The 21,548-nt window shown below is 40.9% G+C and overlaps 1 protein-coding gene across 5 annotated transcripts in view; it reads right to left on the bottom strand.

Annotated features, from left to right (window-relative positions):
* Positions 1-21,548, bottom strand: part of CHD1L (chromodomain helicase DNA binding protein 1 like) — an 83,307-nt gene that overhangs the window by 18,317 nt on the left and 43,442 nt on the right. For 3 of the 5 annotated variants that reach the window (XR_004676422.1, XM_034989837.1, XM_034989839.1), the window contains 8 exons: positions 20,562-20,672; positions 12,318-12,432; positions 11,657-11,810; positions 8,592-8,757; positions 4,161-4,309; positions 2,749-2,912; positions 2,000-2,205; positions 778-876 (listed from right to left, as the gene is read on the bottom strand). Coding sequence is in view for 3 of the 5 variants with exons in the window: in XM_034989837.1 (XP_034845728.1) it covers positions 778-876; positions 2,000-2,205; positions 2,749-2,912; positions 4,161-4,309; positions 8,592-8,757; positions 11,657-11,810; positions 12,318-12,432; positions 20,562-20,672 (1,164 nt within the window). In the remaining 2 variants the exon portion in view is untranslated. The remainder of the gene's footprint in view (positions 1-777; positions 877-1,999; positions 2,206-2,748; positions 2,913-4,160; positions 4,310-8,591; positions 8,758-11,656; positions 11,811-12,317; positions 12,433-20,561; positions 20,673-21,548) is intronic. The other 2 variants (XR_004676423.1, XM_034989840.1) reach the window with 1 other exon arrangement.

The following is a 21,548-nucleotide window of genomic DNA, read 5'->3' as shown; positions in this document are numbered from 1 at the left end:
ATATCCCTTTCCACCCTAGAGAACTAGGCAGAAGAGTTAGGGGAAACCAATCTCTGAGGAATCTGAAGGGCCCTTCTCTACTGAACAAGGTCCCTTGGCCTCTCAAGTCCCCAGAAAATAATGACAATAATAATTTTACTCCTCTTGTTACTTTGTGATTTCTGCACGTAAAAGAAGGTGCCCTTTCTCCTTCTCCATGCCAAGGGAGGGTATTTCCAGACTTTCAAGTTCCTTTGGCCCCAAGCACCTGATACTTCTGTCTCCAGGGAGTGCTGTATCTCAGCCTACACTAACCTCATAAAACAACCTCCTCCTCTTCAACACCCAACCCCAGCTCTTGTTAGCACTTTAATGGCAGGTCTGATTTCTCTCCCACAGGTCTCTGACATTTTCGATAAATATTCCCTTATGAAGATCGGGTGAGTTGGTCGCAGTGGAGGTAAACAATGAAACGCTCTTCATGCCAATACTTAAATATGCACAGAGGGATTGACATTTATCAGAATACTTGCATTTCCACTATCCTCATTATAGTCCCATGAGGTAGGTGGAATAAGTATTATTCACAAATTACAGATGAGAAAACAGGCATAGAGAGGGTAAGGGACTGCCTCAAAGTCACATAACTAATTAAATGATGACAAAACTAGCTAATAAGACCCCCAACTAGCTCTCCTAACTCCTTAATTAGTGCTTCATAACCCACGTGATACCTGTCCTTAGTGTCCTCTCCTCTTGTATTCCATCCTTACCCCTTTTCTCTGCTTTGCTTCTTACCTTTCATTTTCCCAGCCAGCTCATATATTTTTCGTGGCTCAGCAGATCGTGTTTCCAAAGCTGTGAATAAACCACCTCTGCCCCAGCGACCAGAGTCATCTGAGAGAAGAAAAAATTTTCATTTATAGAAGGCAAAGTCCAGCCCACAATTCGAAAACACAAAGGTATACCAACTAGCTTTGTAGAAGGATGATTTTTCAAAGGGAAGAAACACCTATGTAGCCTCCCAGGAATATCATAGGTTGGACTTCTCAAAAATGTTTAGGTTTTATGGAATATACATGGCTATCCTAATAGGAAAGGTGGAGAGTAGACATAACAAATAGCTCAAGCATATTAAAGAGGGCACATACCGAATGGAGCACTGGGTGTTATACGCAAACAATGAATCATGGAACAGTACATCAAAAACTAATGATGTAATATATGGTGATTAACATAACAATAAAAACACAAAAAAACAAATAGCTCAAGCACTGGTAATACAACCGCATACAACTCCCGCTTTACAGGTAAGGAAGAAAAAGGTTAAATGACTTATTTGAGCTGCTACTAACATAGCCGGTTAGTACCTTCTTTTGACAGTCATTCATTCATTCTAGAATATTCGTTAGCACGTATTACATGCAGACACTGCTCTAGGCACTAGAGTCATAGCAGTGGACAATAACAAACAGCTCCCATGAAGTTTATGAGACAATCATATAAACAAATACATAACACGTCAGGGTGGTAATACATGTAATAAAGTAAACTAAGGTAGGAAAAGGAGGAGAGAATAATAAAGGCATGGGGGTGGGGTCTGTTTTACACGAGGCACTCAGGGAGACCTCTCTGAGATGCAGACACTTGAACGATGCTTAATGTGGCTATCTGTGGAAAGAGGGTTCCAGGCAGAGGAAGTAAAAAGTGCAAAGATCGTGAAAGCAGGGAGAATATGCTGGCAGTTTTGTTTTTTCTCAAAAGATTTGTCTCATATATGTCGCCTCCTTTTACTCTCTTAAAAAAAACTTGTGCAGAGAATAGGGAATTATCCAACCAGGTAAACGGGAGCACTAGGAGTCAAATCTGTATCTCTGGATTCTAAAATTTGCCTTTTTTTGACCACAGGACCACGCTGGCCCATCAGTCATCCCTGGGTCAGACTTCTGCCTCCTCCTCCCCAGTTCTTGGCATCATAAAGAACAAGGCACCCACCCTGGGCCGGTACCCCTCCTCCTACCTATGCAGTGCACGATGACAGCATCCTCTGCCCCAGCCTGTGGGTGGGTGACATCACCACTAACATACTTGATGGCACTTGAATCTGGATCTTCATAATCCAGCTGCGCAGAGCTCTCCTCTTCCCTGTCCTCTAGGTCCTCTGGTTCGCTCTCCTCAGAAGGCAGGCAGAAGGACTGGTAATTGTTGGACTCCCACCAGGCCATCCTTCAAGAGGCCAGAGAGAACAGGAAATTAACCTGGCCTGTCACAATTTCTCTTGGCGCGCACTTCATCCTGCTACTCACAAACAGCAAGTGCCCAGTGGAAATGCAATTAGACACTCACCCTGATTGCAGTTTTCTGCCTATTTGTAAATCAACAAGAAGTCTCACTGATGAACCTAGCTGCCTCCTGACTATACTTCAATAATGAGCAGCCATCAGATGTCCCTGTTTTTAAGAACAAGATTAAGGTACTGTTCAAGTGAACTAACTCTGTCAGACAGTGACAATAAAACCTTAACATTTTCCTGCTTCAGCTGAATTAGTCTCTCTACCTTAGGCATTCAGGACTTTTTACAAAAGTATGCTGTTAGGGTTAAAGCTCAATCTTTAAAAAAAACATCTATTACCAGAAGGAGCTACCAGTTTTACAGAAATTTTCTGCAATTTTAAAGTGTTCAACTGTGGACTCAGTATACAATAGTGATTCCTTTAAACATGACCCTCATCAGCTTTATGATAATACAATCAAATAAGACACACATACTTTTTCTCGTGTTCTGCTTCTTCCTTTTTCCTCTTCTTCTCCTCCATTATTCTCTTTCTCTTGGCTGCTGCGTCTTGTCTCTTCTTCCTTCTGTCCTCCAGTTCCTCTGGGCTCAGAATCCGCTTCCTTTTGGTAGACCCCTCCGCAAGGCCTGGGTGGAGAACCTTTAGGAAGAAAAAGATCTATAACCAGGAAGGTTGGGGGCTGTCTGTCCCTTCATGAGTTTCATTTATCCTTAAAACACATTCTGTGTGGGATGCCTGGGTGGGTCAGTCGTTAAGCGTCTGCCTTCGGCTCAGGTCATGATCCCAGGGTCCTGGGATCGAGCCCCGCATCGGGCTCCCTGCTCAGCGGGAAGCCTGCTTCTCCCTCTCCCACTCCCCCTACTGGTGTTCTCTCTCTCGTTGCATCTCTCTGTCAAATAAGTAAATAAAATCTTTAAAAAAAAAAAAAAACACATTCTGTGTGAAAGCAACACACTTAATATTTCACAAAACTGCATCTCCCTGCCCCCTTGTGTGGTGGGAAGTGGTGGCAAGACACTTCAATTTACTGTTCACATTACACATCTCACTGGCCCAGTGATCAGGATATTGTGCTCTAAGCTCAACCAAACTCAGCTCATGGTTGGTATAGCAGTACATCATCTGATTAATTTCAATAGGATCAGGTACTTCAGAAAAGTAATTTTTTTTAATAGAAAGTATACCCTCCAAGAGCCCATTTTAGGTTTAACCATTTTTATTTTTTATTTTTTTTAAAGATTTTATTTATTTATTTGTCAGAGAGAGAGAGAGAGAGAGCACAAGCAGGGGGAGAGGCAGAGGCAGAGGGAGAAGCAGACACCCCGCTGAGCAGGGAGTCCAATGCGGGACTTGATCCCAAGGCCTTGGGATCATGATGTGAGCCAAAGGCAGATGCTTAACTGACTGAGCCATGCAGGGGCCCCAGTTTAACCATTTTTAAAGGAAATCCTCCTATAATGTATTATATAATTCCTTCTCAGAGTATTTCAACATCATGATAAACAATAGCTAGCATTTAATGAGCACATCCTAAGTGCCAAATACCAAGAACATTACATACATCATTCATGACTGCCACCCTCTGTTAGTGACACAGGGTCAAATGATCAGGAGCAGGGTGTGGTATTTTGGTGATCCCTTCTGGGATGGCTAAGATGGACAGGGCTGCTTTCACCTGCATTAAGTGGAAAAATGCACTCTTCCTGTTAATGTTATTTATGCCAACTTTTACACAGTTTTTATACTAGAGTACAGTTAATTATACTTGTATTTCAACAAATATTTACATACTTATTTCTCAATAAATCACTCCCAGCATCATTTTTTGTTCTCTTAGGATGCAAATTTGGGAGAATTTATTCTTTTACACAAATTAATAGTCCTTACACTGCTTTTATTTCGGAGTAACCGGCCCTCTTGCGTAGTTTTCTCCAAAAGGGTTTTCTGAAGGTTCACCAGTTGCTCAAATGATTTTCTATCTTCTTTACTAGGCTCCTTGGAATAATCTTTACCTTCAAATAAGTACATATGGTTTTCTAAGAACATAAAACACAAAAGAGAAATGTCAGATACTAGAGAAAAATGGATTAATTCTATTCAAAGCAATAAGGGCAAAGAGAATAGTTTGTATTCTAAATGGGCTAAGACTAGCTTGTGATGAAGGTACTGATTCTGGATTCCACTAATACTGATAGGTGGGGATCTCACACATTTACTATTTAAAGGAGAGGGCGTGGCTAATGCCCTTTGGTCCACCTCTAGCTGGTCTGCAAGTCTCTGCTGGATACCTCCACCCTCTTGAATCTTGGGATCACTCATCACCGATTCCACACTACTCTTCAGCATAGGTCTCACTGATATTAAGATCACTTAATAAAAGATAACTGTGATCATAATTTTTTTATTCTGCACATGCTTAATACTCAACTCTCTCCCCCCTTTTCTGTAATATTAAAGGAACAAGTGGCAAATCTATGAGAAAATGGGAGAATCACAAAAATAATTCCTGTGATTTACAATATTCTTTTCGGATCTCATGAAGTATCTTTATGAGACTCCCCACAATCCTGGTATAACTAACCGCGCTGAAGAAAGGGAGAAATGAGGCTCAGAGAGGGATTAAGGGACTCCCAGTTCTCACTGCTAATAAATGAAGAAGGCAGGATTTTGACTCAAAAGGTTGCATGCTCTTTTCAGAGCATTCCTGTGTCTGTAGAAGGATGGAGAGTGAACAGGCCAGCACATACTAATTATAGTAATAACAATAATGATAATAATGTAATCTTGAGAGTATTTTATGCTATCAGAACACTTTCACATCTATTATCACATTTACTTTTTCAACTATTTAAAAGAGTAAAGCAGACATTAACAGCACAATTTTATAAATGAGGACACAAAGGCTGAAAGGTTGGGTGATGTGCCAAGATCATGAATCAGTGGTAAAAAGAAGTCATGACAAGCCAAGATCAACAACCACAGAGAGGTGACATGATTCTAAAGTGAAGCGTATTTAATAGCATATACTACCAAAGAATGTATTTTCACAGCATTATGAAATCAGCTTTAAGTATGTTTTCTCTAGAGTATGAAAGCAAAACATTTTCCTTCTCAAGAGATCAATTGCTTCACACTTGTACCCAAATCCAACCAGCTGTAATTCTAATTGGCATTTGCTAATTAAATCAGCAGGGGGCTTTCAATGAGGTGCTCTATCAACAAGTGGAAAAAAAAAAATAAAGAGCTGAGAGGTGTCAAATATGATCAACATATGTAGCTTCATATTGCATGCAATTCTCAACTTACAAACATGCTTTTTAAAAAACCTGACATTCCAGATAAAGCAACCCTATTTTTTATTTGTTTTTGATTGGAATTGCTTTAACTACTGGTCTTTCATATTCATTTATATTATTTCTAATCATGCTCCCTGTCCTCACTCTGCAGCCAAAAAGAGGCTGGAGACCACAGGCCTAGACCCTCATCTATGTCCTGCTAGTAGAACCATCTACGACAGAGTGAACATGTACTCACTGATCAAAGACAAGATTCCAAATTTTTTTTTTTAAAGATTTTATTTATTTATTTGAGAGAGAGAATGAGAGAGAGAGAGCACATGAGAGGGGGGAGGGTCAGAGGGAGAAGCAGACTCCCTGCTGAGCAGGGAGCCCAATCCAGGACTTGATCCTGGGACTCCAGGATCATGACCTGAGCCGAAGGCAGTCGCTTAACCAACTGAGCCACCCAGGCGCCCAAGATTCCAAATTTTAATACAAGTAGGAAATCTTTTCTGGCAGCACTGACTAAGGAATATAATTATCTTCCTGGAAAACAGAAAAATTTTATTTTGTTCTAATAACATTAGGAAAATAAGCTGAAATTAATCTAGATGAGTGCAGAAATGGGTGCAAGCTTTAGTATTTCATATCCAAGTATAACTTCAAAATAGGGTCACATGCATCCATTTCTTCTCCCACCTAAAACCACTAAATGGCAGTAAAGGGATTTTGAAAAGATATAAGACAACAGTGGATGGAAAGTTTAGTAACTCTCGGAAAACGTAAAGTGGCTGAAGCAATGAGAACAGATTAAGAAAAAACGTAGAGGCCAAACAGGAGCCTAGTCAAGGGGTGATTTTGAGAATAGAGACCCTGTCAATCCTTCAAAGGATGTACAAGGACAAGATGCTGGAGAGTGGGGGATCTGAGAGAAATTGTGTACACCCAATAACAGGAGCACCATGAACCCTTGTCATCCACTGTCTCTTCAATTTGAGCAAACAGGTTTATTCCAACCCAGGAAAGATACTAAAGGATTCATCTCTGGAGAAACTAAGTTGCCCAAAGAAAAGACTTCAAATATAGACATCTGGGAAGGCCTCCTCAATGCAGAAGCCAGCTCTCCAACCAGTAATGCTGGAATAAAGACTAAGAGTCTATATACCTGCTCGGCTTTGGGCTGCCTATCAGCGTGGGCACTTCACTGGTACATTTCAGTGAACATTGTTTTCAGACAGCCAGAGGAGACCAGCTATTTCAAGAAAACTCAAGACAAAAACAAGAGGTTCTAAAGCAAATTTTGAAAAAAGCAGCAAAAGCGGCAATTGGAGGAAAGAGAAAAAAATGCAGGGGGCCAAAGAATACTTTTTAAAAAGCTATATAATAGGGGCACCTGGGTGTCTCAGTTGGTTAGCGTCTGCCTTTGGCTCAGGTCATGATCTTGGGGTCCTGGGATCGAGTCCCGCATCGGGCTCCCTGCCCAGCGGGAAGTCTGCTTCTCCTTCTCCCTCTGCCTCTGCCTCTCCCCCTGCTCGTGCTTTCTCTCACTCTGTCTCTCTTTCTAATAAATAAAATCTAAAAAAAAAAAAAATAAAAGCTATAATAAATGTCTCAAGGGAGGACATTATCTGTAAAATGAAAACAGGATGAGATTAAAACCGAGAACAAGAAAGAGTACTTGAAGAATAAAGATGGGATACTAATATTAATAAACTTAAAAAATAAAACATGAGAAAAGTCAAAGAGCTGTGTCCTATAGAACAATACTAGCTGCCTAAATTCCAATCTCTCCATATACCCTATAAAACCACCCCTAATCCATGTCTACTATAAAACGAGGAGTCAGAGAACATTACAAACTTCCATTTGCAGGTAAGTAGAGAAATAAACATCCAAACGCCAACGGAGCCAGCTCCCAAGCCCACACTAGAGTGAGGCAGAGACTGGCAGTGTTGGACACAGCCTCCCAAAGAGCGCCACACCCTACATGAGAAAATAATAAGCACAAGTCTCCGACTCGGTAGATCAGAGCATGGGCTACTAAGGAATTTAAAGGAAGGGACCAGAAAGTACATGCTGCCAGGAGTTTGGGAAGGCACTGCTTTTGGAGGAGAAAGAGACATCCTTTGGCAGTTTTGTGGCAAAAAAAGAAAGCAAGTGATGGAAATTGGGAATCCTACAGAAACAAAGAAAATCACAAAACCAGAAGTCATGCCAACCCCACTCCCCACCAAAAAAAAAAGGCATCATCTAGTAAAAAAGCTACATGTCTGCATATCTGTGGAATAAGGTACTCTTGAATTAAGAAGTCCAGAGTAAGACCCTTAAGCCTCACCCCATCCACACTGAATCCCTGCTGCCACTGGTGCGTGACAAAAATAAGTATAAGACAGCAGGGAACATCCTTACAAAGCTCTAGGTGAAAAACACTTCAAGTCAGAAATTCAAATACTCAGAACCGAAACAGACAAAAAAGACAAATGCTGACCAAATTCAGAAAAGACAAAATCCTCTCATAATTTACATGTATTGTTTCATTAAAAAATTAGCAGCACCTACACCTTTATGGAGTATGGTGAAGATTAAATGAAAGTACATCATGCGGTACACACTTCTGATCAAGCACAGAATAAATGTTCAACCAATGTAAAAAACAAATCATTCTACTATTCAGAAAAGGAACATATTCAGAAAAGGAAAATGTGGAGGGTGCCATACTAAGGACAGTGGGCTTCACTAACAAAGGAGAAGATGCTTGCAATCAAGGCAGAAATGGTACAAATTACAATGTTTAAGATACTACTACAAGCATTGATATCATTGAGTGGGTTCAAAGTTCAGCTACAAAGGAATAGTCAGACAATTTCCAGTCAGTCCAGGAAGAGTTCTTGGACCAAGGAAGTCTTAAACAGTGTGCCCAAGGGCTGGGTAGGAAAAGATGCCCCAGGGAGCACTATCCAGGACTTTCTATGGGGACCAATCTCCCTCATGTCTAACTTGGGCGGCTGTGCCATTTGCTCTACTCTCAACCCCAACTTACTGCCTTCCTCCTGCTCCCTGACTCCTCCTTCTGTTGTAGGCAAGGCATCAGAGATCCACTGGCCATCTTTTGTTTCTCCCAGGATCGTCTCCAGCTCTATTTCATCCATGGTGCCCCCCTCAGATGACAGCAATTTATCCAAACCGAATTTGAGTATCTCACTCAACTTAAATGGAGAAAATGAAAAAGTCCAGTTAGTTCTCATGAAAATAAGCATTGGGATGTCAGTGATTTGCTACATGGCTTAATGACACAAGGCGAATCCCTTCCCTGTTGGTCAGCCATTCTTCTCTCCCCATGAGGATGACACCAACGGGACCATTTACTAGCTGGATGATGGCCAAGCAGAGAGGTGATGAATACTGATCAGTGATGTTGACTCTGACAATTCTCCACCACCACAAGAAAAATTAGCCAATTTTTTCCTAAAGAACAGTAATATCCTGCATTATCTACAGCACTTCTCAGAGTCCTTCTCACAGGCACTTCCAGCAGCCACATGAAAAATCAGAGATCCAGTCAGCCTCTCTCCCACTGACAAATTTCGAAGAAGGCTACACTGGGTACTTTCCCCCTACCATTAACTGACTTCTTTCCTTTGGTAATCTGGTTTCCTACCACAGCGCTATGGAAACACCTCTGCAAAGACCAGTAATAAATGATAGCCAGACCTGAAGGCCATTTCTCAATTCTAATCTTCCTGGATATTCCTCTGGCACTACACTATCCTGCCTCTCTTCCCTTATCTTAAAGGCACCCTTAGCCTATTCCGTAGGGATACAGGAACAACCCAAACAATTCAAATAATTTCCCTGGCTTTAGCTTCCTACTTCCAGCTTTGCAACTCCTTAAGCATTAACTCTCTGAGGTTCCAAATCAAGGCAGACTCACATCGTGGCTTCTAGCTCATATCTTACCCTTTTAGACTGGGTCAGTTATCTCCAAATGGTCTAGTATTTGTGAGCCAAATACTGATGGGAACGTAAACTGTTCCCAACACCAGCTGTTTGAGAGGGCTCTATCGGACTTCTTGCCCAGCTCAAGGACACCAGAAGGTTACGTTCTGGCTCTAAAGTCTGCTTTTGGGGCGCCTGGGTGGCTCAGTCATTAAGCGTCTGCCTTCGGCTCAGGTCATGATCCCAGGGTCCTGGGATCGAGCCCCGCATTGGACTCCCTGCTCAGCGGGAGGCCTGCTTCTCCCTCTCCTACTCCCCCCTGCTTGTGTTCCCTCTCTCGCTGTCTATCAAACAAATAAATAAAATCTTTTAAAAAAAAATAAAGTTTGCTTTCTCCCTCCCCCTCCAGACTACACTAGTTATCTCTTTGGTTGCCAAAAACAAAGGTGACAACCCAATGCCCTTGTCTCAGATGAAAGCAGTTTGTTCATTGTTTTAAAATAATCCAGTAATAAAAGATGTGGCTGTGGTTTATTAAATCTAAGAGATATAGGATTCTCAAGTCCTGGAAGAGGGAATCAGGTTCATTACCCTACAAAGAGGCAGATGTAATGAACATTTATTGAATGCTTAGTGTGTGCTAATTATCATCTGAAGTGCTTCTGACTGTTTCAGTGAACATGATCCCTGGGCCAAAATGGAAGAACCTAGGATATATTATAATATGGATTCTAATTTTAACCCAGGGGCTACTACAGAATAACTCAAAGTCCTCTTCCAGAAGAGAAAATCTTCAAGTCAGCGTTTGTTTCCTATCCAATATTTCCATCTTCAAGCAATTTATTCTTTCATCCATTTTTCCTAAAGCAGAATTTTGAATTCCTGATCTCATTTACCCACCTCTGACTATGAAGGTCACTCACTAATCAAAGGGTCTGGGGTTAAGATGAGATATGGGATTAATCATCATTTATTAAGCTGAGTACTTTATCTAATTTTTTTTAACAGTCCTCCGAGGTAACTTGCAGTATTCTCATTTTTTGAAATGCAAACAGAGCACATCTGAGAGGTGAAGATACCTGCTCAAAGCTACATAGCCACTAAGGGACAAGGCTTGGATCTGAATCCAAGTGAGGGGTATCTAAAGCCCATCCTTGTTATTCCATATTCCGCTACCTTTATATATCATTTTCATTTCTAGCTCCTTGCTTGCATGCAGTAGATACCATGGCAAGTATGTCTGGCCAGGGAACAAATGTGTAGTTGGGGAGAGTGGGTGTTAATACCAGTTCTTTGTGTTTACTTTCTCACCCACAAGAAAGTACTGACAGGGGCGCCTACCTTCAGCTTGGGTCATGATTCTGGGGTCCTAGGATCGAACCCCACATCAGGCTCCCTGCTCCACGGGAAGCCTGCTTCTCCCTCTCCCACTCCCCCTGCTTGTGTTCCCTCTCTCACTGTGTCTCTGTCAAATAAATAAATAAAAATCTAAAAAAAAAAAAAGAAAGAAAGAAATATTGACAATATGACACCTTTTTTTTTTTTTTGGTTTTTAGTTTTATTTACAAATATTCAGCTAAGTACAGGCATAGTAAGTGTGGTCAACTAATTACTAACAGTTCGTAGAAAATTCAGTGTTTCTTTTGATTCAAATATTTGGAAAACTTTAATAGATGTAAATTATTTTTCTTTTTTTTTATATAGTCAATATTAATTAAGCATGCTAATATCTTTTTTTCTTAATCATTTTGGAATATGTAATTGGCTAATTGTTTTTATTAAAGAGAAAGCTTTATAACATTTGCTATGATAAAGCCATCATTAAGTAGACACCACCACCTTTCCTTTGCAGATGGCCTACAATCTCCTCAAACAGCATCACCTCACAAATTTAATTTTGATGCCAGCCTGGCCAGTATAAAGCCATTCAGGAATATATTTTTTTTAATTATATTTTATTATGTTATGTTAATCACCCTACATTACACCATTAGTTTTTGATGTAGTTCGTGATTCACTGTTCGTGTATAACACCCAGTTCTCCATTCAATACCTGCCCTCTTTAATACCCATCACCAGGCTAACCTCTCCCCCCACCCCCTCCCCTCTAGAACCCTATGGACTCTGAGAAATATAACACATTCTTAAGGGAAGAACAACATATGATACCTGGAGCTCAGCATCCGCTGCAGGTTTCTGGGCCCCCAGAGTAAAATGGCCTCCCTCTATGACTGTGTTGGTAAGCTGCAGTTTGGAGGCTGCTTTCCTACAGACTATTTCCTCCACAGTGTCTCGGCCAATCAGCCGAATAACTTTAACAGACCTGTACAGAGTCAAAAGAGAGGAGTGTGCTGTGAGGGTCTGCAGAGATGAACACAAGCATACAAGGTTGATATACCTAAAAGGAAACAAATCCAAAATGCTACATTCAGGGTACAACTAAAGGGAGACTGGACTATGCGGACCTAAGCATTTGTTAGAGAGATCTGGCCCCACAGAAGCTTTCCAAGAGAGTCAAGGAAGAGATGAGGAGGGGCCGTAAACTAGGGTTTCTGATGGGAACAGGAGGAAAACCTCTGGTAGCTCTCAATTATCCTCTGGTCAAAGGGTAAGGCCCATCTCTTTAGCTTTTTAATGAAGCAAGTCTGGAATGAGAATGTGTGTTGGCCAGCAGCCTTCGAAGAGTCAGCAGCAAAGCTGGGCTAAAACCCAGTGCTCTCTGGCCCTCCAGTCTGGGATGCCACAGGACCAGCTTCTTCACCTTCCTTCCCCACCCGGAACTGCTGAGGAGCCCCAGATGTGGAAGAACGCTGGCGCTGAACTCTCTCACTTGTTCTGGCCAATCCGATGAGCCCTGGCAGCTGCCTGCAAGTCATTCTGCGGATTGAAATCACTGTCGACAAAAATAACGGTATCTGCAGCCGTTAAGTTCATGCCAACTCCTCCTGAAAACAATGCAAAAGGAACGTGATCAGCAGCACTCCGGCTAGGGCTAGAAGAGAAAGACACAAGGCTACAGTGGTATGATTGGTAAATTAAGATCAGTCAAAACAGTTGGCCTCACCCTTCAAACTGACACTCCATCCCCAACTCCAGGACCTTGGAGTGGTTAACAGTGCTACCTGGGCTCATATTGCCTGACTTGGGAAAATTTAACAACCAAAAGTAACAGAATGAGAGGAGGAGGGGCAAGGAGCCAAAGTGCAAGCTGAAGTTAGTGCCAGGAATCCATTTTAAATGGTTTGATTGGTTTGTTTAGAATGCTCTAAAAGGATGCATGCTCTTTCAAAAGAAAACAGTCTTAAATATGCAAGAGGCCTTCTGCTGTGGGCGATTTTAAGAGAGGAGTTAACATCCACAGCAGGTTACAACTAAGGCAGCAAGGTCCCTGATAGAGGCTAATGAGAACAGAGGATGACATTTATTTATTACACTCCTAAGCAGAGCAGGAAACTACCTCCCTCTGACAGGAGAAACCTCAGAAAGCCTTTTCTGTGTTTCCACATGAATCAAAGAGAAGCTAACAAAACCAACCATAGGACAAGAACACTCCATGGGACAACTTTCTCATCCTTCTTCAGCATAGCAAAAGGGCTGAGGAGGCTCTTTGGGTGATGAGAATTAATTAAGAGAACCATGAAAGCAAATTACAGCCTTGTCTTTGATTAATGTGGAAACAAGTACAAAAGGGACTTCCTCTTGCCAGGGTCGTTACAGCTCATTGCTGAGACAAGTGAGCCTGAAAAGGCTTGTTCAAAGAGCCTGAATTAAGGACTAACTTTTGAGATCGGCTACTGACTCTAAGCTGGCTCTCAAGACAAGTCAGGCAGGAATATTCTAATTAAAGACTTCATATAAAATTAAAGTTGGAATAAAGAGATAATAAAGACTGATTACTGAGAGGTGCTAAATTATATCTGACAATAATGCCTGCTTGTGCTGTGCTTACTACGTGCCAGGCACTGTTCTACGCACTTCACATATATCGACCCCTTTAATCCTGACAACAACCTTATGAGTAGTTTGTTATTATTATGGGCATTTTATAGATAGAAGAACAGAAAAGCCAAAGGACTTATTAGAGATCACACAGCTAGAAAGTGAAAGAGCCAGGAGTCAGTCCCACATTGTCTGGCTCCAGAGACTCTGCTTTTACCCACTACACCACAATTATCTCCCAGGTACTTATTTCATTAAAGTGTGCTCCATAAAAATTATCATCTTCTCCCAGGGTTAATGTCTCAGTTCAGCTCTTCTTCATTAAGGGGTGATGTCTTACAAATAAGCTATTCTCCAGTCTTGTTTGGGACATATCATGAGCTATCACTGCCACCTGGTGGCAAGACGCTTCAATCACAGAAACATTTGAAAGTTGGAGGGAAACCTGTTAAATGAAATGATAGTACTACTAATCTACAGCTAAAAAGTAAGGGCAAACATGACTATTAGTGTTTGGAAAAGGCTCATGTCCAGGACTGCTTCAGTTCTCAAAAGATTACCCTGTGCTGATTCTGCTTCTGAGTACTCCAAAGGGCTGACTCTTTCTTCCTAATTTTAGACCCTTCAAACATAACGCTACTCTCTGAATATGATGAACTCTAGGTCTGACCTAGAGTTCAGAATCATGATTTTAAAGATACTAGCTGGGCTTGAAAAAAGCATGGAAGTTATTAGAGAAATGCTTTCTGGAGAAATAAAAAAACTAAAATCTAACCAAGTCGAAATCAAAAAGGCTATTAATGAGGTGAAATCAAAAATGGGGGCACTAACTGCTAAGATAAATGAGTCAGAAGAGAGAATCAATGATATAGAAGACCAAATGATGGAAAATAAAGAAGCTGAGAAAAAGAGAGGTAAATAACTACTGGATCACGAGGGCAGAATTCGAGAGATAAGCGATACCATAAGACGAAACAACATTAGAACAACTGGGATCCCAGAAGAAGAAGAAAGGGAGAGAGGGGCAGAAGGTATATTGGAACAAATTATAGCAGAGAACTTCCCTAATTTGGGGAAGGAAACAGGCATCAAAATCCAGGAGGCACAGAGAGCCCCTCTCAAAATCAATAAAAATAAGTCAACAACCCGACATCTAATCGTAAAAATTACGAGTCTCAGAGACAAAGAGAAAATCCTGAAGGCAGCTCGGGACAAGAGATCTGTAACCTACAATGGTAGAAACATTAGACTGGCAAAAGACCTATCCACAGAGACCTGATAGGCCAGAAAGGACTGGCAGGATATATTCAGAGCACTAAACGAGAAAAATATGCAGCCAAGAATACTAGATCCAGCTAGGCTGTCATTGAAAATACCAGGACAAACAAAAACTAAAGGAATTTGCAAACATAAAACCAGCCCTACAAGAAATATTGAAAGGGGTCCTCTAAGCAAAGAGAGACCCTAAAAGCAACATAGACCAGAAAGGAACAGAGACAATGTACAGTAACAGTCACCTCACAGGCAATACAATGGCACTAAATTCCTATCTTTCAATAGTTACCCTGAATGTAAATGGGCTAAATGCCCCAATCAAAAGACACAGGCTATCAGATTGGATTAAAAAACAAGACCCATCGATATGCTGTCTGCAAGAGACTCATTTTAGACCCAAAGACCCCCCCAGATTGAAAGTAAGGGGGTGGAAAACCATTTACCATGCTAATGGACACCAAAAGAAAGCCAGGGTGGCAATCCTTATATCAGACAAATTAGATTTTAAACCAAAGACTGTAATAAGAGATGAGGAAGGACACTATATCCTACTTAAAGGGTCTATCCAACAAGAAGATCCACAACTGTAAATATCTATGCCCCTAACATGGGAGCAGCCAATTATATAAGCCAATTAATAACAAAAGCAAAGAAACACATTGATAACAATACAATAATAGTGGGGGACTTTAATACCCCCTCACTGAAATGGACAGATCATCTAAGCAAAAGATCAACAAGGAAATTAAGACTTTAAATGACACACTGGACCAAATGACTTCACAGATCTATTCAGAACATTCCATCCCAAAGCAACAGAATACACATTCTTCTCTAGTGCCCATGGAACATTCTACAGAACAGATCACATCCTAGGTCACATATCAGGTCTCAACCGGTACCAAAAGATTGGGATCATTCCCTGCATATTTGCAGACCACAATGCTTTGAAACTAGAACTCAATCACAAGAGGAAAGTCAGAAAGAACTCAAATACATGGAGGCTAAAGAACACCCTACTAAAGAATGAATGGGTCAGCCAGGAAATTAAAGAAGAATTAAAAAAATTCATGGAAACCAATGAAAATGAAAACACAACTGTTCAAAATCTTTGGGATGCAGCAAAGGCAGTCCTAATACAGTCCTTTCTCAAGAAACAAGAAAGGTCTCAAGTACACAACCTAACCCTACACATTAAGGAGCTAGAGAAAAAAACAAATAAAGCCTAAGGAGAAGCCAGCAGGAGAAGAGAAATAATAAAGATCAGTGCGGAAATCAATAAAATAGAAACCAAAAGAACAGCAGAACAGATCAACGAGACTACGAGCTGGTTCTTTGAAAGAATTAACGAGATTGATAAACCCCTGGCCAGACTTATCAAAAAGAAAAGAATGGACCCAAATCCATAAAATCATGAATGAAAGAGGAGAGATCACAACCAACAACAAAGAAATACAAACAATTATAAGAACATATTATGAGCAACTCTATGCCAGCAAATTAGATAATCCAGAAGAAACTGAGGCATTCCTAGAGATGTATAAACTACCAAAGCTGAATCAGGAAGAAATAGAAAACCTGAACAGACTTATAACCACTAAGGAAATTGAAGCAGTCATCAAAAATCTCCCAACAAACAAAAGCCCAGGGCCAGATGGCTTCCCAGGGAAATTCTACCAAACATTTCAAGAAAAATTAATACCTATTCTTCTGAAACTGTTCCAAAAAATAGAAATGGAAGGGAAACTTCCAAACTCGTTTTATGAGGCCAGCATTAACTTGATCCCAAAACCAGACAAAGACCCCATCAAAAAGGAGAATTACAGACCAATATCCTTGATGAACATGGATGCAAAAATTCTCACCAAAATACTAGCCAATAGGATCCAACAGTACATTAAAAGGATTATTCACCACGACCAAGTGGGATTTATCCCTGGGCTGCAAGGTTGGTTTAACATCTGCAAATCAATCAACGTGATACAATACATTAATAAAGGACAAGAAGTATTTGATCCTCTCAGTAGATGCAGAAAAAGCATTTGACAAAGTACAGCATTCATTCTTGATCAAAACTCTTCAGAGTATAAGGATAGAGGGTACATACCTCAATATCATAAAAGCCATCTATGCAAAACCCACAGTGAATATCATTCTCAATGGGGAAAAACTGAGAGCTTTCCCCCTAAGGTCAGGAACGCGGCAGGGATGTCCACTATCACCACTGCTATTCAACATAGTACTAGAAGTCCTAGCCACAGCAATCAGACAACAAAAAGAAATAAAAGGCATCCAAATTGGCAAAGAAGAAGTCAAACTCTCACTCTTTGCAGATGGTATGATACTTTATGTGGAAAACCCCAAAGACTCCACCCCAAAACTGCTAGAACTCATACAGAAATTCAGTAAAGTGGCAGGATATAAAATCAATGCACAGAAATCAGTGGCATTCCTATACATCAACAAGACAGAAGAGAAATTAAGGAGTCAATTCCATTTACAATTGCACCCAGAACCATAAGATACCTAGGAATAAATCTAACCAAAGAGGCAAAGAATCTGTAATCAGAAAACTATAAAATACTCATGAAAGAAATTGAGGAAGACACAAAGAAATGGAAAACGTTCCATGCTCATGGACTGGAAGAACAAATATTGTGAAGATGTCAGTGTTACCTGGAGCAATCTACACATTCAATGCAATCCCCATCAAAATACCATCCACTTTTTTCAAAGAAATGGAACAAATAATCCTAAAATTTGTATGGAACCAGAAAAGACCCCGAATAGCCAGAGGAATGTTGAAAAAGAAAAGCAAAGCTGGTGGCATCACAATTCCGGACTTCCAGCTCTATTACAAAGCTGTCATCATCAAGACAGTATGGTACTGGCACAAAAACAGACACATATATCAGTGGAACAGAATAGAGAGCCCAGAAATGGACCCTCAACTCAATGGTCAACTCATCTTTGACAAAGCAGGAAAGAATGTCCAATGGAAACAAGACAGTCTCTTCAACAAATGGTGTTGGGAAAATTGGACAGCCACATGCAGAAGAATGAAACTGGACCATTTCCTTACACCACACACAAAAATAGACTCCAAGTGGTTGAAAGACCTCAATGTGAGACAGGAGTCCAATAAAATCCTAAAGGAGAACACTGGCAGCAACCTCTTCGACCTCAGCCACAGCAATTTCTTCCTAGAAACATCGTCAAAGGCAAGGGAAGCAAGGGCAAAAATGAACTATTGGGACTTCATCAAGATAAAAAGCTTTTGCACAGCAAAAGAAACAGTCAATAAAACCAAAAGACAACCGACAGAATGGGAGAAGATATTTGCAAATGACATATCAGATAAAGGGCTAGTATCCAAAATCTATAAAGAACTTACCAAACTCAACACCCAAAGAACAAATAATCCAATCAAGAAATGGGCGGAAGACATGAACAGACATTTTTCCAAAGAAGACCTCCAAATGGCCAACAACACATGAAAAAGTGCTCCAACATTGCTTGGCATCAGGGAAATCCAAATCAAAACCTCAGTGAGATACCACCTCACACCAGTCAGAATGGTTAAAATTAACAAGTCAGGAAACGACAGATGTTGGCGGGGATGTGGAGAAAGGGGAACCCTACTACACTGTTGGTGGGAATGGTGCAGCTGGTGCAGCCACTCTGGAAAACAGTATGGAGGTTCCTCAAAAAGTTGAAAATAGAGCTACCATATGATCCAGCAATTGCACTACTGGGTATTTCCTCCAGAGATACAAATGTAGGGATCCGAAGGGGTACGTGCACCCCAATGTTTATAGCAGCAATGTCCACAATAGCCAAACTGTGGAAAGAGCCAAGATGTCCATCGACAGATGAATGGATAAAGAAGATGTGGTATATATATACAATGGAATATTATGCAGCCATCAAAACGAATGAGATCTTGCCATTTGCAATGAAGTGGATGGAACTGGAGGGTGTTATGCTGAGCGAAATAAGTCAGTCAGAGAAAGACATGTATCATATGACCTCAGTGATATGAGGAATTCTTAATCTCAGGAAACAAACTGAGGGTTGCTGGAGTGGTGCGGGGTGGGAGGGATGGGATAGCTGAGTGATAGACATTGGGGAGGGTATGTGCTATGATGAGCGCTGTGAATTGTGCAAGACTGTTGAATCACAGATCTGTACCTCTGAAACAAATAATGCAATATACATTAAGAAAAAAAAAAGATAGCAGGAGGGGAAGAATGAAGTGAGGGAAATTGGAGGGGGAGACGAACCATGAGAGACGATGGACTCTGAAAAACAAACTGAGGGTTCTAGAGGGGAGGGGGGTGGGAGGATGGGTTAGCCCGGTGATGGGTATTAAGGAGGGCACGTATTGCACGGAGCACTGGGTGTTATACACAAACAATGAATCATGGAACACTACATCAAAAACTAATGATGTAATGTATGGGGATTAACATAACAATAAAAATTTTTAAAAAAATAAAGCTAGAACAATCTGATGACAAAAAAAAAAAAATGATGATGAAATCAGTAATGCAGAAATAGAGCTGTTTTCCAACACTGAAGATGCATTTGCCCTGATTCTTCCAGTGTCTCCTAAAACCATCCCTGAGACAAGAGAGAATGTGAATAAATGGCTGATTCAGGGTGCAGTCTATGATAATGGAAGCAAGCGAAGCCAAATGAAACGGATTATACCTCTGTAATACAGAGATGAGACATACACAGGTGAGACAATCTCATGGTCAAGGACTCTACCTAACACATCTTTTATGTACCCTTACAGTATGAGACACTTAATAAATGCTTTCTAAGATGGAACTTTTTCTTTATACAAATATTGATCTCTCCTTAATAGAGGATACAAATCCCTTTAGTGTTCCTGCATCTATTGCATCAAAATTAGGTCTACAGGGCACATGGATGGCTCAATTGGTTAAGCGTCTGCCTTTGGCTCAGGTCATGATCTCAGGGTCCTGGGATGGAGCCCCACATCGGGCTCCCTGCTCAGCAGGGAGTCTGCTTCTCCTTCTCCCTCTGCCCCTCCCCCTGTTTGTGCTCTCTCTCTCTTGCTCACACTCTGTCTCAAATAAATAAATAAAAATCTTAAAAAAAAAAAAAAAGATTAGGTCCACAAAAAATAAGATAATGAAACTAAGATTCTAGAAGTTCAACACTAATTTAAGGTCGGCTTGCTCCATGACATAAGAATAATTTCATCTCCGAGAACTGATTTCAAATGGCTAAAGCGTCTATAAAAGCAGTGTTTAACTGGTAAAATATTATAAATATCACATAAAATATTTATGACTTAACTCATAAAGATAATGTTAAAAATAATTTTAAAGAGCCGGCAATTTCATTATAATCACAACTTTTTTAAAAAAGAGATTTTTATTAAGCTTTTACAGCACTATTCCAGAGCTACTTGAGGAGGAGGGATAAGTAGCAGACAGGTTGTTATCTTACTTCCTAACGTCACAGCTGGGAAGGAGAGTGTTCTCTACTGAATGTGAGTAAAACTTTCCGTGCGATTACAGACATCTTCCGGGACAACCCCAGGTCAGCGGTCAAAGCAGAATCAAAGTCCTTTCCAACAAGCCCTGCTTTCAGCCTTACTTCTCTGAGCTGGCAGCTTAGATAACGTGGACGGGAAACAACCCCATGCTAGGAGTCCAATACTTTGATTAACTTATGGCAACTCCCTCAATTGCCCTTTTTTATGTTCCTTGGTAATGACCTCACCTTTCAGAGACTTAGGGGAAAGCATACTAGTGGTCGGGATGTAAAAGTACTGTATCCCCCCCCTTATCTGTCTGCTTTAGGCAATGCCTGTGTGGCCTACCTGCCCTGGTACTCAGGAGAAAAATAAAAACGGGCTGCTGTCCGAAGTTCTTAATGGCCAGGTGTCTCTCTTCTCCTCTCACAGATCCATCCACACGCTCGTAGCTGTACCCTTCACACACAGAAAGAAAACAGACACAGAAACCCTTTCACATAGTCTTTGAGGAATAAAACTCTGTCGGCTCAAAACCAAATGCTAGTTTTGTCCCTTTTTGTATACAGGTATGCCTCTACTTGAAGCAAATCCCATGGGGAAAAAATCTAAATTTAGGTGACATTTCATTGTTTTACACAAGAACTCAACATAATATACCTCTCTGGGATTTTTAAATACATGCAGTTGATGTATTTGGCGTTTGTGGAGTTAATAGTCAATTCTGACTATCCCAACCCCGAAGCACACTGTGAACCACACTGTGTGGTAGTTTCCAATTCTGCCACGACAGAATTCTTACTAATGCAAGCAGTAAGACAAGCACTGAGGAGCTGGTGAGTGAGCCTGCCCAATGGCCCAGCAGCTGCCTTTCAATGAAGCTTCAGGTTCACCCATCACCACAGACCCCTGTCGGGAAAGGGAATTACATGCTCAAGCCCTGTTTGTGAATCTGGGGATCCCCCAACATGCCAATGGCATTTCCTACAAGTGTCCAATGGACCAGGTACTGTACTGTAGTACTTAGGGGGCATCGAGTGGCTCCGAGAGACCTACCCTGAATTCGTATTTTAAACAGTAAGGTCTGAAGCTGATGCTCCCCCACCACTGATTTCAAGATCAGTCAGTGTTACAGCCTTTTCCCATCATCCCACATACATTTTATTATATATTAAACAGAATCCCCAGGTAATAACTTACATTCCCTATTGTTTATATAGAAAAAACATTCCTTTCCCTTGGTTGATACATGGGATCTCTATAATTTCATCTTTTCTACTGATCCTGAGTAAGTGCTCAACAGTTGAATTGAGTATTGCAAGACACCGAAAGCTC

The sequence above is a fragment of the Mirounga leonina genome, unplaced genomic scaffold (genome assembly GCF_011800145.1).
Source record: "Mirounga leonina isolate KUSES-001 unplaced genomic scaffold, KU_Mleo_1.0 Mir_493, whole genome shotgun sequence".
Classification (NCBI taxonomy): Eukaryota; Metazoa; Chordata; class Mammalia; order Carnivora; family Phocidae; genus Mirounga; species Mirounga leonina.
The sequence above is the reverse complement of the archived record's forward strand: the minus strand, read 5'-3'. Positions and strand labels throughout refer to the sequence as shown.